At 38.8% G+C, this 17,848-nt stretch overlaps 1 protein-coding gene across 7 annotated transcripts in view; it reads left to right on the top strand.

The window, feature by feature from the left end:
- LOC129250002 (uncharacterized) overlaps positions 1–17,848 on the top strand; it is a 227,898-nt gene that overhangs the window by 151,280 nt on the left and 58,770 nt on the right. For all 7 annotated transcript variants that reach the window (XM_054889657.1, XM_054889655.1, XM_054889656.1 and 4 more), the window contains 5 exons: positions 1,083–1,178; positions 1,335–1,565; positions 1,649–1,912; positions 2,448–3,505; positions 16,466–16,691. In XM_054889657.1, the coding sequence (XP_054745632.1) occupies positions 1,083–1,178; positions 1,335–1,565; positions 1,649–1,912; positions 2,448–3,505; positions 16,466–16,691 (1,875 nt within the window). The remainder of the gene's footprint in view (positions 1–1,082; positions 1,179–1,334; positions 1,566–1,648; positions 1,913–2,447; positions 3,506–16,465; positions 16,692–17,848) is intronic.

The following is a 17,848-nucleotide window of genomic DNA, read 5'->3' as shown; positions in this document are numbered from 1 at the left end:
TCATCATGCCCGTCGTAACGTATTGCGCAGAAGCTTCGACGATGACAACATCCGATGAAGCGACGCTTGGAGTGTTCGAGAGAAAAATTCTGCGTAAGATTTTTGGACTTTGCACGTTGGCAACGGCGAATATCGCAGACGATGGAACGATGAGCTGTATAAGCTTTATGACGACATAGGCATAGTGCAGCCAATAAAGATCCAGCGGCTACGTTGGCTGGATCATGTCGTCCGAATGGATACAAACGCTCCGGCTTTGAAAGTATTCGATGCGGTACCAGCTGGTGATAGTAGAGGAAGAAGAAGGCCTCCTCTGCGTTGGAAAGATCAGGTGGAAGAGGAGTTGGCTTCGTTTGGTGTGTCCAATTGGCGCCGGTTAGCACGAGAAAGAAACGACTGGCGCGCTTTATTAAACTCGGCCAAAATCGCGTAAGCGGTTATCGCGCCAATTAAGAAGAAGACATGAGCAATATATTGTTCTGTTCCAACCCAAACAAATTTTTTAGTGGCTAAATGTTCAGTATCGCATGAAAATTAAACTAGTGCCTCAGCAATCCTCAATCTCGTGAGATGTTAGAAATTTATGCACACCATCAATATTTTCGTGCACAACAACCGATTTTGGACGAATACTCGAAATTCATCCTGTTGCCAAGTGTGACTCCTGTTGAATTTGGAAAACCAGCGAAATACGGTGGCTTGAGATGGTTATAATCAAAGATACTTGAGAGTTGGATGGCACACTGTTGTTCATTTACCATAATTCACACGAAAATATTCACAATTGAATCCCACTTTTTTACCAATATTTGATATTCCAGTAAACAACTCAAATAACCTTGATATGACAAAACTTCTGAGTACGATTACCATTAATAATATCAAGATTTACGATGAAATATAAAACTTAACGTATAGCAATCCACATAAACCTTTTATTATTGAGATGATATTTTTGCAAATGGGATATATTTCATCAAATACAATCTTTTAACGCATCTGCAAAACTTTTAATTAGTATGTGAGAATTTTTCACTGTGCAGAAATTATAGTATGAATTAATCAGTTTTATGTATGTATAGGTTACAGCCATAATCCTTACAATGGAGTTATATGTAATGATATAATATTGGCTACTGGTGTTTTTTCATCGAAGGAATTATGGAGACTTTCTAAAGGTAGGTTTAGAGAATAATATTTTTAGGAATATACTCGCCTCATGCTACTCGTAATACATACTTTTTAAGTCTACTTGGCTATATTTTAATGAAAACATACTTGTAAGCTCTTGTTAAGGAAATAAATACCTATGTTTTTCTAATTCTTTAACACAGCATCTATTCTTGATGAAACAAGCAACGATTTGCTGTCTACAAATGTCAGCCATATTAAAATGGAAAATTCAGTCGGAGGTTATGAATGTAACACATATCAGTTGCCGCCACCGCCAACTGGTGTAGACGTCGCTAATAATTTGATAACGACGGGCAATATGTTATCTAATGCAGATTCTGGCCGATCGGTTGCTACTGGTTCTTCAATGGTTGCTCCAGCGGGATACAGCAGTAACAAAATTTATATTATTACTAAATTTTATTTCGTGTAGTATTTCTTAAACCATATGTAAATTAAAATATTTTGATTACAGTTGACTTTGTTGATCCACGTAGTATGCATTTGCCACCATCGCCACTACTACGTGCTCAAGGAGCTGTGTGTAAAAATGACCCATGTGCATCTCCGCCTGATTCTGGTGCAAACAATGGAAGTAGTAGTGGTTTTTCTGTGATATTGCGTCCAACCGATTCTACGGGTGCGAACGTACAGGGAAGCGATGTGTCAACGCTTCACCGATACACACCCTCATTAAATCGTTCCTTACTGAGCATGAGTCAAATGCGATCAAATGAAGGTAATTTATGTCCTTGAAATAAATAAATCAGTTCAATCTTTCCGATTCCCATGAAATTTTATTGCTACACTTAATGCATAAAACTGAAAGAAGGCGAAATACAGGCCAAGAACCCAAAGTATTAGAAAAAAATTTTCATATTTCCAGATTTTTGTATTATGCATCGATTCATTGTTTCTTATGTACTCCGATAATAAAGCGATAAGCGATCATTTTCCAAAAACCATCGTCTTTAATAGCTTACAAAATGCATTTAAATAGTTTTTGTATTTTTTATAATAATAAAGAGCTCTTAATATGGCACTTTATTAAAACAATTTTAGCGGAAGCCATCGTAAAATGGGTGTTAGATTAAAAATTTTGATGGGTTAATTCTAAACCCTCAAAATGAAACTTTCTTGACTTAATTTTTTAATTGTTGATATACTATAAAGAGGAAAAAGTATCTTCCTAAGGTCTTGCTTTTAAGTGCACTTGCTTACAAAATTTTATTTCAATTTCTTTTTTATTGTCGTGAATTTAAAACTACACATAGTACTGATAGAACACAATTCGACTCCGGCTTTAGTTACGAATGCGTTAAGCCCTGGTACATTGTACTATCAATTGCATAATAGTCCCACTGGCCCATCAGATTCCAATGATAGCAGTACTCAGCATAATCATCATCACCAACCGCGGCAAACTCAACATAATGAGCATCAACAGCACTCGCATGGGCATAGCTCACAAATAACGGTTGCTGCAGGAGCAGCAGCTGCTGCTGCTGTTTCAATTTCAAAATATCCTTCGGAGGTTGTTAATGGTCATGATATGTCCGATTTTGTAACATATGTTTGTCAAGAAACAGGAAGTAGCAATGTACCCATCAATGAAGTTCACCACCCGGCGCATCATCAAACGCATTTCCAGTTACAAACAGTCGCTGCTGGTGCTGTAGGGTCGATTCGTAATGCAAAAATATCCTCCGCAATAGCTTCGCCAGTTGCCACAACCTCTCACTATCAACAATACAGTACAATGCTTCCTCCGCCGCCTTTACCACCAATGGCACGGCCAGTGGCAATAATTAGGTCAACAGGTGATTTGACAATGGTTGAATCTCCACCTTCGTCTGTCACACCTCCAAATGTAAGTCATTCGACCAAAGAACCATCTTGCCAACAACAATCACAGCGCCAGCAGGACCAACAGGGCCATCAGCATCAGACACAATCGCACACACAACAACATTCGCAGCATACCAGCGTCGAACACGGTGAACCAAATAATCAAACTGTAACACCGAATGGCTCTACAAGCGTTAATGCAAGCAAAAGAAGTGGAAATTCGGTTTCCAGCACAACAGACGCAATCACCGTTACAAGCTCCAATGTGCAAACAAATACATCCCTTACTAGCGGGAGTAATAACAGCAGCAGTAGTTCAACTGATATTGTTGTTGCGAGTTCGCCGCCCCCTCCGTTAAGTCCCCAAGGGCATATAGATGTTGTGCGTAGCACAAAACCATCTGCTGGTCGTATTGCGTCACAATCGTACTCATCAGCCACCAGCCGGGAATATTTTAATCATTTTCACACTCAGGCAGCTCCAGTGAGTATATTACTCTACAGTTACAAGCAATAACCGCCTAAGTCGACCAAAACTCCATATATAGGTGAAATCCCTACCATCATCAAATTTTTTTAAAGAGGTATTAATTCTAGTAGCATTCCAGCCCTACGATACCAACAAGCGCTGGATTGGAATGACAGAGGCCGTATATTTTTAAATCCAGTAGTGGAGTCACATAGGCGACCAATCTGGCGCCAGTTGGATCGCTGGACTAGGGTGCTACTAGAATAATGTAAACCGGCCGCAATAAAAAATATATTGGCTTCACAAATCGGCTCCTGTACAATATACATATATACTTATATAAAGAGTCTCCTCGAAATCATAATTTTCAATCTGGGTCTTTATTGCTTGTGGCCACTTCAATCATACAGTAAACCATTTAAATTTTGTTCACCAACTTTATTGCGTAAATACATATGTTTCAATTATTCGGAGCACTTAGAAGGAGCTCTCGCTGGAAGCAACTATAAAAATAAGTGTTGCGCCTTTCTTCGAGACTCTGTATATCTTTGGGTATAGTGACTGATTGTAAACATTAAGAACGTCTATGAGTGTTGTTGGTCTATGCTCTGTAGGTACATTGGCAACATGTCTGTAAAGAAACATGATATTGAGTTTAATACCAGCACTGAAAATGTGAAATATGAACATAGCATTTATATTTGGAATGCAAAAAATTACCTTTGCCACATTTTGATTTCAGCTTCTTAATTTTACCTATAGTGCATTCACTTCTATTTAGTTCACTTTCTTCCTTCAAGTTTAAATTGTTTATTTTGATGAAAGGCGTCGTCGCACTAGTGGTATGTGGGGCATACTGTAACCTTCCTCCTCCTCGGCTAATTTTCACCCTGGTGGAGTCGCGTTTATGTCTGTTGACACAGTATTCATTCCTCCCACTGTTTGATAGGTGGTTCTGAAGGAAGTGGAACATCGGACAATTTGGGATTGCGCAGTATTTACGAACTATCGTGTTGTCTTCTGTCTGATGTTATTGTGAGTGAGTGACTCAAATAACAGCGGTTGTCGTTATCCTTTCCAGAAAGAGTTCATTTTCATGTCGTACTTCTAACTGTACCTGCTGCTGCTGGGCCTTGCGCTCCCATTCGATGAATTGAAGTCGTACAATTATTTGTCCAACAAACGCTCGCACCGCCTCCTACCTCGCACTGGATGAACACATGTCCTGTGTAAGATTGATAGTATTAGATGAGTGCCCCAAAACTCTTTCAACGCACGCTCTCGTGCGAAGCGATCACAATGAAAACTAACGTGTTCCTCATTAGGCCATCTTGGGCAAAGGCGGTATGGAATATCTCCATAAAGCAGCTGTGAGTATCTGCGTAGTGTAATAATCGGTATCCCCATGCTTTCTTTTCACCCACTCTTCGAGGTGTGATATTAGCTTGTACCTCCATTACCCTTTAGATGCCACTCGTACATTGATCGCTCTCTCTCGATGGCTTTTTCTGCTGCCGTTGGTTTTTCTCCTTGCTCGCTATAGAGGCGGTAAAATTCTCTTGCGTGAATATCCGCTGGTAATTTTCCGGCTACAACACATATTCCATCGTCTGATACCGTTCTATATGGGCATGATACCTGTAGTTTGCTCCACCTGTATGTGCATGCTACTTCACGCATGTGGATATTCTTGGCATCTACCCATACCGGCGCCACGTAAAGCACGATCGAGTCCACGACTCTTCCCAATAATTGCCTTCTTTCCCCTGGCGGACCACCTATATTGGATATTATTTTTGTGAGAGCGCCCATTACAGCCGCTGCTTTTTTACTGACCGCTGCTAGATGTTGCTTAAAGCTCAATCTTCTGTCGATCATGGCTACTATGTATTTTATTGCATCCTTTCGGACATGTTGGCTGTGGTGCTCTCGGCCCTCTAACGTTTCGTATCACAATTGTATATGCCGTGCCCCAGGCATCTCGGCATCGACGCTTCACAAGCGACTTCTATTTGTGCGGCCATTTGTTACGCCATGCCTTCTACATTCACTCAGGAAAGGGGGGCGTTCTCACAAGCTGACCCTAATGCTACACAATCCCAACTGAGCTTAAATACAATCTGCAAGGGTAGGTCCATTATGGAGCGCCCTCTATCACAATCGAACGTGTTCTTCGCATGGTTTTCCACTTTTTCACCAAGGTCCTAAACTTTACATTATTTTTTACCTTTCGAGGAATGTCCGCATATATCATGCCCCTCTGCCTTTGTCTCAATTATGACTAATGACCGAGGTCGGATAGGGACTTTGTTGATGCCTGCACGTTCTCCTAATGTCACGTTGGACATTTTTGCGTGGTTCGACGTACGAAAGGAGGCCGTATATCTCTTTGCCTAAGCGTTCCACAAACTCATACAATGTATTTGGTTTCGGCACCGGGGCAATGCCTTGCCCTTCGTTGTTCGTCTTCTGTTTGACTATCTATTGTGGCTGTCCTATAGTATCATTTTGCTGATATATTATGTTGGCGTCCAGACTACAACACTGATGATATTGCTTGACTGCGCTGCTATTCTGCTTGCGCTACGCTGGCTACCTGAGGGCGTGAGCGCTTCATTCTCCATTGTATTTTCTATAGTTGCTGGGGCTTGAGGAGGAGACCGTTGTGTCCATGCTGTATGGACTTACAACCGCTTTCTCCGCGCGTGTACGTAGTAAATCCCATGGTTATCTATGCCATGCGAGTATTGACTTTGGTCCTTATGGAATTCAGCGCCAGTTTTGCAAGATATCACTTCGCATACTCAGGTAGCGGAGATTCAAAGCCCCAGCCTTTGTTTGCGTTTAGCGATTAAGACAGCCGCTCCTTATATGGAGAACAGATTCTGACCAGGGAATCGCCAACACCTCTGGATTTTTTTTTGTGGACACTTCTTTGAATAAAGGCGACTTCTGATCGATTTTGACACAAAAACTTCTTCGGAATACTAAACTTTTTTATCGCGTCCTCCGTTTCGGTCGCTCGTGCGGATTTTGCCTGTTTTGGTCAGCGGGTGGTATTTTGTTTCCCACCTACCCTGCTTATGTAGCCATGATAATTGAAATTTACATATATATGTAGCCATGATAATTGAAATTTTAAATTAACAGTGGGTGTCTACGGAGTTACAATTTCTCGTTATCGCTTTATTTGCGGCGACAAAAATTTGACAAATCAATAGGCGTAACCTGCAAACACATTCGTATGTAAATTTCATCACAGGAAATGTAAAACCTGATTTTCGAAGAACAGAGTGCTGTGAAATCACTTAAATCTTGGAAGCAATGCATTGTATTTTACAACTTAAAGAGGCGACCTTTTTTGGGACCTTTCTCTCAAACACACGGATGATACTGCTGGTACTGAGCAGCGTCACTGTGCTTATTAGTTTCGATGGAATATCAAACTCAGACATCGCGGCATATAGACATCGTGCGGTCGAATGCAGCTTGAAGATCGACAAAAAGATGGTGTGTGCTCAAGCCTTGGCGTATTGTGTTGTTTCCAGGTCTAAAGCCTCATGGGTAAGGCCCAATCACTTGGTTAATGGTGCGCATCAGCCTTTCACACAACACGATAGGACATTATACGCCATATTTTGAAGACTACTCCCATGATAATTGGCATAGATTGCACGACCACTTTGCATACCGATTGGGCAGAGCACCCTTATTTTGCATGGGAGCTGATGCATGCACCTTACCAGCTCCTCGCCGCCACATTTGAATAGCAATGGCTCAGTCGGCAGTCCGTCGGCTCCCACCACTTTGTTGTTCTTCAGCCGCGTTGTTGCTATTCTCACCTCGTCATGGTCGGGTAGAGGAACAAGTTCCATCGTCAACGATTGGGGTAACGGGATCTTCACATTATCTGTGACATGCGCAGCTATCACGATTTAAGAAGCTCGAGAAGTGTGCCCTCCATAATTTTTGTACCCTCTGGATATCAATCACCAGATAACCGTATTTGTTCTTACAGGAAAAACGCCCCTGTCTTGAAACCTTTTGCAAATCGCCGAACTCTCGGGTCGAATTCTCGGGCGTTTTTCTTATTGGCCAGCATCTCGAGCTACTTGGATTCACGTGTTTCTTTATTCTAAAAATACATCTTTCTTCCTTTTTCAGCTCCCGGTAGCTATCCCACAAGCCTCGCGTTGCGCACTTTCTGCAGCAACATGACATTCCTCGTTGTACAAACTGTTTTTTCGGACTCGCCGGAATCCGGTTTCTTCTTCGGCGGTCGTACGTAAAGAACGATACATTTTGCACCATTGCTCGTGCATGCCAGATTGCTGGTCAGTGCTCTCTGAGAGCAAGAGTGAGAGTCAAGTGGCGAATCTTCTTGTTGTTTCTTGCGATTGCATCTTTCCGATGTCGAATATTCTTTGTGTAGATAGATGTACATTAGACTGGCCGTAACTTTTTTTTTTGTGGAAATCCATAAATTTTCGGGTCTTAAAACATGAGGTTAGGAGTAATGAAAACCGGTGTAATTATTTAACCCGATCCGATGATGCCTAACCGTGCCAATTTGATCCCAAAGTATGGACAATTTCAAAAAATCACAATTTTTATAAAATTGTTTTTTGTTTCCAATTTATATAATTTAATTTAATATGTATGTAGGAGAGTAGGCAGAAACAGTTCGCCTTAAGTCGTCGGTGAGTTAAGTCGTATTATCGTGTGCGCGCTTTTGCTAATATAAAGTCGTTCTTTTCAGTTGCCCAAACAGACGTGCTGTACTAAACTTCATCTTTTTAATCACCATCTTTTTAATTTAAAGTTGAAATAACTATTGAATAACATTTTTACTAAATATATTATCTTACATTTGGGGGCTCAACCGTCGCGAATAAAAGTTGATAAAAAATTGGTTAATAAGTTGAAAAAACCAATTTGGAAAATTAATACCGTGCAGTTTTAATTTTTATTAAAGTCGACCTAATTGTGTTTTAAAGTTGAACAAACACTTTAAGATAAGGTTAAGTTGAAGTTGCTTAAAATCATAAAAGTTGCTAAAAGTAGAATATATATTTTTTGATATAAAATATAAACGGTAAAATTTATGTCTATGCAAAAAGGCGAATCCAATTTGCAAGTGACAAAACCAACAAGCCGAGAGCAGCGCGCAATAGCAAGGGCAAAAAGGTCAGCAACAGAAGAGATCGATTTACTGGAAGAAAATATAAAAGAGAAGTTTGAAGTCGACGACGAAGTTTTTCTCGACGCTACCAACGACGAAACATCAGAAAATAAAATAAAAGCAGAAATGACTGAAATTGGCGACCTAATAAAACTTCTAACGTTGAAGTTTCAGAAGGAAGAAGAGCAGCAAAAAACAAAGCAAGCAGCAATTTCAACAGAAAACGTTGATAGTGTAATCGGAGATTTCGTTGGTCAATCACCGGTGCGTGTGGAGAGCTGGTTCGAGAATTTTGAGAAATGTGCAGCAGCTCTGAAATGGAGCGATAATCAAAAATATGTTTTCGCTCGCAAAAAGATGACAAAGACGGCTAAACTGTTCGTGGATTCAATTTGTGTTTTTGATTATGATACTCTTAGAAAAGAAGTTGAACGAGAATTTCGCCGTGACTTTGTAAGTGCCGACATACACAAACAATTGCAGGAGAGACGCAAAAAGAGTACAGAAAGTATGCATGAGTATATGTTACACATGCGGCGGTTAGGAACGTTCGGCAAAGTAGATGACCCTTCGATCATTAGGTACATTATTGATGGAATAAATGAAAAAGCAGAGAACAAAATTTTTTTTACATGCTGCCAAGAACTTTGACGACTTGAAAGCAATGCTTGAAGCTTATGAAAAACAAATAGAAACGAAAAGAGAAGCAAAAGCAAATAATGGTAGAAATTCTAGTGCAACGGAAAGTAATAAAAACAAAAAGAGCAAACGAGAACATTGTTATAATTGCGGGTCTACTGACCATAAAAGAAGCGAATGCAAAGAAGAAACTAAATGTTTTGGGTGCAATAAAACGGGACACATATCCAAAAATTGCCCATCAAGTACGCAAAAAAATAATGACGTAAACTTGGTCCATACAGTAGAGCAGCAGCAAAACATGCAAAAGACTGTACAGATTAACAACATAAAAGTTCGTTGCCTAATCGACAGCGGTGCAGAAATTTCTATAATTGAGCAAACGGTTGCAAAAAAATTAAATTGTTCTCTAAAGAAATGTAGTGACAGTCTTTCGGGTTATGGCAATAAAAAGGTGATTGCTATCGGCAGGTGTGAAGCGAATATTACTGTTGATAATCTTGTTTGTGCGCATAGCTTCTTGGTCGTACCAGACAATTTGTCTAAGTATGAGGTCATCTTAGGTTTTGATTTTATCGGAAAATGCGAATACATTTATGATAGAAGTGGTTATAGATTTACAAAATTTCTTTCGGAAAATGAAAATTGGATTCACAATATTTCGATTGAAAATAAAGAGTTAGAAGTGCCAAAAATATACAAAAATCAAATAGAAAATATTGTTAAAGAGTATTCACCTAAAACCGAAGTGACAAGCCCAATGAGTATGAAAATTGTGTTGTCAGAAGATAAAGTTATTCGACATTTACCGAAGAGACTACCATTGCCAGAACAGAAAGTTGTAAGCGAGCAAGTTGAAGACTGGCTGCAAAAGAAAATAATACGTCCGTCAAGTTCCGAATATTGTAGTCGAGTTGTGATAGTCGATAAAACAGATGGTAAAAAACGTTTGTGTGTAGACTTCCGAGACTTAAATAAAATAGTGCAAAAAGATCGTTTCCCAGTTCCACTCATAGAAGAGGTCATTGAAGCGTTAGAAGGCGCAAGCATATTTACAACTTTGGACCTTGAAAATGCATTTTTTCATGTACCAATAGAAGAGAGTTCGAAGAAGTACACCGCTTTTGTTACCCGCGATGGTATTTATGAATTCAACAGAGCACCGTTTGGGTTCTGTAATTCACCGGCTATGTTTTTACGTTTCGTCAACCACATCTTTCGTAATTTGATTAGAGAAAATGTTATGCAGATGTACATGGATGACGTTATAGTGCCCTCGAAGAATGAAGAAGAAGGTATAGAGAAGTTGAAGAAAGTATTAAGTTTGGCTGAACAGTATGGTCTCCATATTAAATGGCAAAAATGCAAGTTTTTAAAGCACGATGTAGTTTATTTGGGATTATTAATAAAAAACGGATGTGTTTCACCTGATGCAGAGAAATGTCTTGCCATACGAAAGTTCCCAGTGCCTAAAAACGTGAAACAGCTGCAACAAATGTTAGGACTGTTTGGATACTTTAGGAAATTCGCTGAAAATTATGCTGTAATCACCAAACCACTCACAGACCTATTGAAGAAGGAGGCCAAATTCGTAGTGGGCACCGCAGAAATGACAGCCATTGAAAAAGTAAAAGACATACTAACTAGTCAACCAGTTTTGCGTATATTTTGCCCGTCAGCACCAACGGAGCTTCATACCGATGCGTCGAAGGATGGTCTTGGAGGAATTCTTTTGCAATTATTCGAAGGAAAGCTGCATCCTATATACTATTGGAGTAGAAAAAATACTGCTGAAGAAAGTAAGTTACATAGCTTCTACCTTGAAATAAAAGCTGCATATTATGCTGTACAGAAATTCCGTCACTATCTTCTGGGACGAGAGTTTAAATTAGTCACAGATTGCCAAGCGTTTAAGAGCACTACTACCAAAAAAGAGTTACCACCCGCCGTAACACGTTGGATACTATATCTTGAAGATTATAAATATGTTATAGAGCACCGTAAAGGAACTTCGATGAAGCACGTGGATGCTTTGAGTAGAGCACCAGCGAGTGTTTTAATGATTGACGAAATAAGTGCTAGACTACGCCTAGCTCAAACAAGCGATGAACACTTTAAAGCCGTGAAGCAAATTTTACAAACGCAAGATTATGAAGATTACGTTGTTAAAAATGGTATTTTGTTCAAAAGTCAAAATGGTTTACTACTGTTTGCTGTACCACGTTTAATGGAGCAACAAATTATTAGAGAAGAGCACGAAAAAGGGCACTTTGCGGTTGATAAAACAGTTAATGCGGTTCAACAAAGGTATTTTATACCACATTTACGCCAAAAAGTTGAAAAATATATTAAAAATTGTATCAAATGCATTTCATTCAACAAGAAGCTTGGGAAACAAGAAGGGGAAATGCATATCATTGATAAGGGAGATGCGCCACTGCTGACAATCCACATCGATCACCTTGGACCTTTAGATGCAACAGCAAAATTGTACAAGCATATTTTAATCGTTGTTGATGGATTTAGCAAATTTACTTGGTTGTACCCTACAAAAACAACATCTGCAGAGGAGGTAATCAGAAAAATGTCGGAATGGGCTAACATATTTGGAGCACCGCATCGCATTATCAGTGATAAGGGGTCAGCATTTACATCGACGGCGTTTAAGGACTGGTGTCAGACAGAAAAAGTAGAACACGTCCTGACAACAACGGGTGTGCCGAGAGGCAATGGCCAAGTCGAACGATTGAACCGAGTTGTTATAAATGTTAAATCAACGAAATACACACCATTTGAAATAATGTTTGGTGTGAAAATGAAGACGCCAATGGATGTCAACATAAATAATATGGTGGAAAGTGAAACAGCCGATATTTTAATATCTAATCGTGACAGTATGAGAGAAAATGTAAGAAGACAAATCGTATACGCTCAGAAAGAATACAAAGAAAACTTTGACAGACGTCGTAAATGCAAAAAAATCTACAAATTGGGAGATTTAGTGGCTATCAAACGGTCACAATTTGTCGCAGGGAAAAAGTTGGCCAACGAGTTCTTGGGCCCTTATGAGGTGATCAGGGTCAAACGAAACGATAGGTACGATGTAAAGAAGGCAGCAGACTTTGAAGGCCCCAATGCAACATCAACGAGTTGTGACTACATGAAGCCGTGGAAACGGGATGAATCCGATATATCCGAGACGGATGATATTGTCGAATGGCCGAATGTAGGGGAGTAGGCAGAAACAGTTCGCCTTAAGTCGTCGGTGAGTTAAGTCGTATTATCGTGTGCGCGCTTTTGCTAATATAAAGTCGTTCTTTTCAGTTGCCCAAACAGACGTGCCGTACTAAACTTCATCTTTTTAATCACCATCTTTTTAATTTAAAGTTGAAATAACTATTGAATAACATTTTTACTAAATATATTATCTTACATGTATATACTTAATATATATATAATTTAACTTTATTTGTATAATTTATTTTAATTTAGTAAAATTTTAATTAAAGAATTAGATTGTCTATTTATTGAGAGATGTTTTGGTGTAAGACGGATACAATTGCCTGTAGTGCTCAACAACTTGCAGTAAGTTCTGTTTATCTTCTTCATTATAAGTAAGCGATCTGTTGTAGTCTGTGATCAATTTCAATGCTCTCTCTGCAGCGTCATTAACTGCAGACAAAAGCTGACAAATTCGTTTTCCCGCTATATAGTCTTCACTTTCTTGCCATGTTGAAGGATCTGATTCCAAAAAACTTGTTTCAATTCCTAAGCGGGTAAAGAATGTTTTAGTTCTTGATGAATTAAAATCATTTATATTCTTGCTGCCGTAAAGCGTTATTTCTGACATTGTTGCAACAACTCTCTTTGGAACAGCATCTTCCTTCTGGTTATCGCTAGTAATTGCTTCCACCATTTTTCGCTTAATATGTGAAGGAATTTGATCATCAAAAAATGAAAGGCCAACCGCCTCTTCCGACAAATACCATAAATGATTTTTAATTTTATGTAACAAGGCATTGGATACATTCTTATCGAAATATACAATCACATCTTGAATGAGCTTAAGGTCATTTTGTGGAGCAGCTATTGGATCCACACAACGAAACCAATATGGAACGTAGATGCAGGTTAAAAAAATACAAATGCTTCTTAGACTCTTTATCTCTGAAGTCGTTAACACGAATTGCTCGCGAAACAGAAACATTTTGTAGCAATATAGGCACTTCGACATAAACTTTGCGTGTGATGTTGCATCAGGTGACCAGGTAAAAAATTTGGTACGTCTTCCCCAACAAAGAGCAACGAGTTGTAGTAATTCTTTGTAATCGGTACGAGTGTGGTGACTATTTACTGCAGTTAGACAAAAATTCTTAAAAATTTCCACTTCAGCTATTGTAAAGACTTTCCGAACTTCATTTTCCGATATTCCACTTTTGAATGACTTAGAATTAATGTTTTTCCAGCTGTTAGAGAAACGATTGAATAAGGGAACTTCCGGTGCTGATGATTTGCCAAAATTTCGTTCGAACACTGCTTTGACTAACAACTCACTAACATAGTGACGACAGGGAAAGAAAAGTAGATTTCGGCCCAACCTTTTTTCAAGCAAGAACACTGCTCCATTATTAACTCCCGTATTAGCAGCTGTTGTATCAAATGATACAATTTCCACTAAATCATCGAGCTTCCACTTGCACAAAAAATTATGTTTTTCTGCAGCTATTGCATCTCCCGTTGAACTTTCAATGTTTGGTATCCCCAGCAGTTTTTCCATATTTTCTCCTGTGACAACGAGAGACAATCTATCTTTCTTTTCTGTGCCTCGGATTTCTGCAAGCAGCTTGCCATCCCAGTGAAGGATAAAAACGTCAGGAATCTACAAACAAGTAAAAAGAAAGGTCAAGGATCCAAAATCTTATAAACATATTCAGTAAAATCATTACATTGAATCCATTAATAATCTCTTGAGCTTGTCTGCGACGATAATCTCTCCTCATCGAATGTAATGTTGTTCGATTAAGAATTAAATCTTCCATTTTTATTGACGGCGTTCCATTAACATTTTGCATGGTATTTATGAAGGCAGTAACCGTTGCCCTCACCAAATGCATGGCATCACTTGTTGAGAGGTTACATTTGTCCATGCATGCAAGCATTCTATCATCAATAAAATTTAAAAAAATAAAAATTCAAAACTTTTAGCGTATTCAGCGAACACAACAGTTGATGAATTGTTTAGTGATCACCAAAGTGTTGATTATGAAACAAATTTTTATTTTTATTATTATAGTGAAGTGTGAAAAATTATTTAAAAAGTACCTTTGCATAAAATTTAAAAATAATTATTTCATTTAGCAGCTGGCTCAACACACCGTTCATAAAACACAATTTCTATTACTCAACTGACGGTGACATATTTTCCACGTATCACTAATCAGTTATGTGTGCTGAAAGCGCCTTTTGTCAGGTGGCTTTCGCGATATAAATTGGGCCATACCGCAATAAAGTAAAGAAGATCATTAATTAAAATCGCATCACATCAATAAATATAAGATTCGAACAAAAAAATTGGAAACGAAAAAAACTTAGTAAAAATTGTGATTTTTTCAAATTTTCTATACTTTGGGATCAAATGGGCACGGTTAGACATCATCGGATCGGGCTGAAAAAATATACCGTTCTTTATTGCATCTAACCTCATGTTTGAGGACCCGAAAACTTTTGGATTTTCAATTTTTATTTTTCTCCATACAAGCTGCGGCCAGTCTAATGTACATGTTTTACTGCACAGTGGAGTGTGCGTAATTTGGCTGCAACGTGGTAATAATCCGAGTCGATGTTGGGCCTTCGGATCGTACGTACATCTAAAACACTAGGAGCATGTTTTTCATATAGTACAACATGATCAATATTTCTTCGCGTTTTTCGTTCAGGAGAGAGCCACGTAGCTTGATGTATCTTTTTAGAGCTGGAATCTGATGCTCAAAACTACCATGTTTCGAGCCTCGACGAAGTCGATCACACTGTGTTCGTTACCAGATGTTTCGTTGCGTAGGGTGCCGATTTTTATGTCGTGGAGGGGGCAGCGCTCATAGAAACATTCCAGGCGCTCATTGGAGAAACCTTTGGTCGCATCGTCCCTCTCTTCCGTCGGGGCGTGGGCGCAAATGAGCGAGAGGTTGAAGAATCTCACTTTGATGCGGATTATTGCGCGACGCTCATCCACCGGATTGAACGACACTACTTGGTGACGAATGATGTAAGCCTTTGCTCTTACGTGGGCAGCAACCAGCTGGGCAGAGGCACCTTCCCCATTAACGGACCGGACCAGGTGCATATCCTCAAATCGTAATCCTTAGTTTGCTCGCAGTGGTCGTTATCATTATAGAAAGTTCTCCACCGAGGCATCGTTTTCGTTATCATTGTTTGGAACTTTTACGTAGCGGGTCCCAAACCCAGCGCACAACCAGCTATCCTGTGTTGCTTTCTCACATTAGTTCGCTCTCGAATGGGTATTCAGATGGTACCTATAAGATACTTGGGCTAAGCCCGAAAATTGTGAGTGCCTGGACCATGTGCGGAAGAACCGTCCTGGCCACTCCCAAGTGAATGGAAATCAGTGATTTTCCTTACTGGCGCGGGCTTCTACATATGGAACCATCCCCCAGTTCTAATATAATTTTTCTCCATCCCATCATATATACTGGGAAACTCTGGAACTCAATGGTAATAGTAAAAGTGCAAGAGTACAAGAGTTTATGTACTTATTGCGGAGTCAGCATTTTTCGGTTAAAAAAATTCGTATTTTTTATGGAATGCATTCGGAACGTAGCACTTTCGTTTTGGTGATTCACTAGTAATATCCCAGGACGTAACAAGATTACCTCATATAACATTGATTAATCTTACGCACTTTGAAAATACACTTTTGAACCCTTGTTTACGTTCGCCCGTAAGTAAGAGAGGTGGTGGCTATTGTTTTAATCTTACCTTGGTTTAACGCTTCAAATATATAAGTATATATTTTATATATTGTACGAAAGGTTGTATTTGATATTGTGATACACTTACGAATTTTTTTGCGATGGTAAAAAATTATTAGAATACTTTATATTTATATAATATGTTTTTTTGTGTATTGTGTTTTACAGCTTCTTGGCTACACAAGTTCTATTTCAACTATTTCCGGTGTTATTAGTCCAACTAATTTAAGTTTATATTCTTCTCCGATCACCGGGGCTGCAAATGCGTCTCATCGGTCTACTTCACGGTCACGATGGAATCCGCCGTTTCTTATGGAGGATGAATTTAGTATGATGACACATTCAGTGCCCAGCACAAATTCCGATAATGTTCCGGTGATATTAATGGAAGATGGTAAGTATCATATGATGTACCAATACGGCTAAAAATGAAGATATCACTTGCTAATTGAATGTACCCCAAAAAACGTCTTAAAACAGATAGACATACTCAGGATTTTCTAGTAGAATATGCTTCCCACTCTTACTAATCTTCCGAGAATAAGGAGCGATTTTTTAGCTATTATCTTTTTAAACAGTTGGTTTAACCCATCTTCGGCCGCTACAAGAATTCGACATAATTTTTCCATTTCCTTTTTAGTCAGTACTTATAGGACCATAATCAAGAAAAATTAAAAAAAAAAAAAAAATTCTGACCAACGGTGTTTTAGATATGGACTGGTCGAAAAATCGACCGCTGGCCAAAAACCGTCAAATATATTAAAAAAAAAATACAACATTTATGAAAAAAGTTTAACACAAGTCAATTTATTTCATTTTATTTCAAATACAAATATTTTGTTGTTCTTTTATTGATAGAAAAGTCAGCTTACAAATTTTTATGATAATCATCAAAACATTTAGTATGTAAATGAATATTGCATTTTTTGCAAGTAAAAATAGTATGTTTCTTGCAAAATTTAGACCGCCGAAATTTGTTTTCAATGCTTCTCATGACGGCGTGTACCCTTTCATTGATCCGAGGAAAGTTCGATGGGCCTTCATCTCCATGTTCGTTTTCATACTCGTCCTCGTCCTTGTCGTAATTCAATAATTCTGTTGTGACTTTGGAACGAAAATCAATTTGTGCCAGGGGTTTTATCTTTTCAATTTTTGCCATCATACAATAAAGTTTCCTTGCATTGACCATTGCGTTACCAAGAGCATTTGTCCATATTGGCCACCACCATGCACCTCTCACCACCTCTCATACATATTCTATAATTCGCCACCGCATTATCATGGAGATCCACACCACCCATGCCATGATTATACTCTTGAATAACTTTTGGCTGCGGGATAGTGATAGTTTGTTTTTTCTTCCGACAATATCTTTTAGTGCTAATAATTGGATTGACTGTGGAGTTATTAGTTATAACATTGACTACAGCATTATCATTCCACCGAACAGTCAATATTTCTTGCTGATGATCAAGTAGTTGATCAAATGTTTCTCGTATTTCTTTTTTTAAATTTCTCAAAGGAGAATCGCCCATTCTATTTTCGCGTATA

This window comes from Anastrepha obliqua, chromosome 6 (assembly GCF_027943255.1).
Source record: "Anastrepha obliqua isolate idAnaObli1 chromosome 6, idAnaObli1_1.0, whole genome shotgun sequence".
NCBI lineage: Eukaryota > Metazoa > Arthropoda > Insecta > Diptera > Tephritidae > Anastrepha > Anastrepha obliqua.
This window is presented reverse-complemented; position numbering and strand designations above follow the sequence as displayed.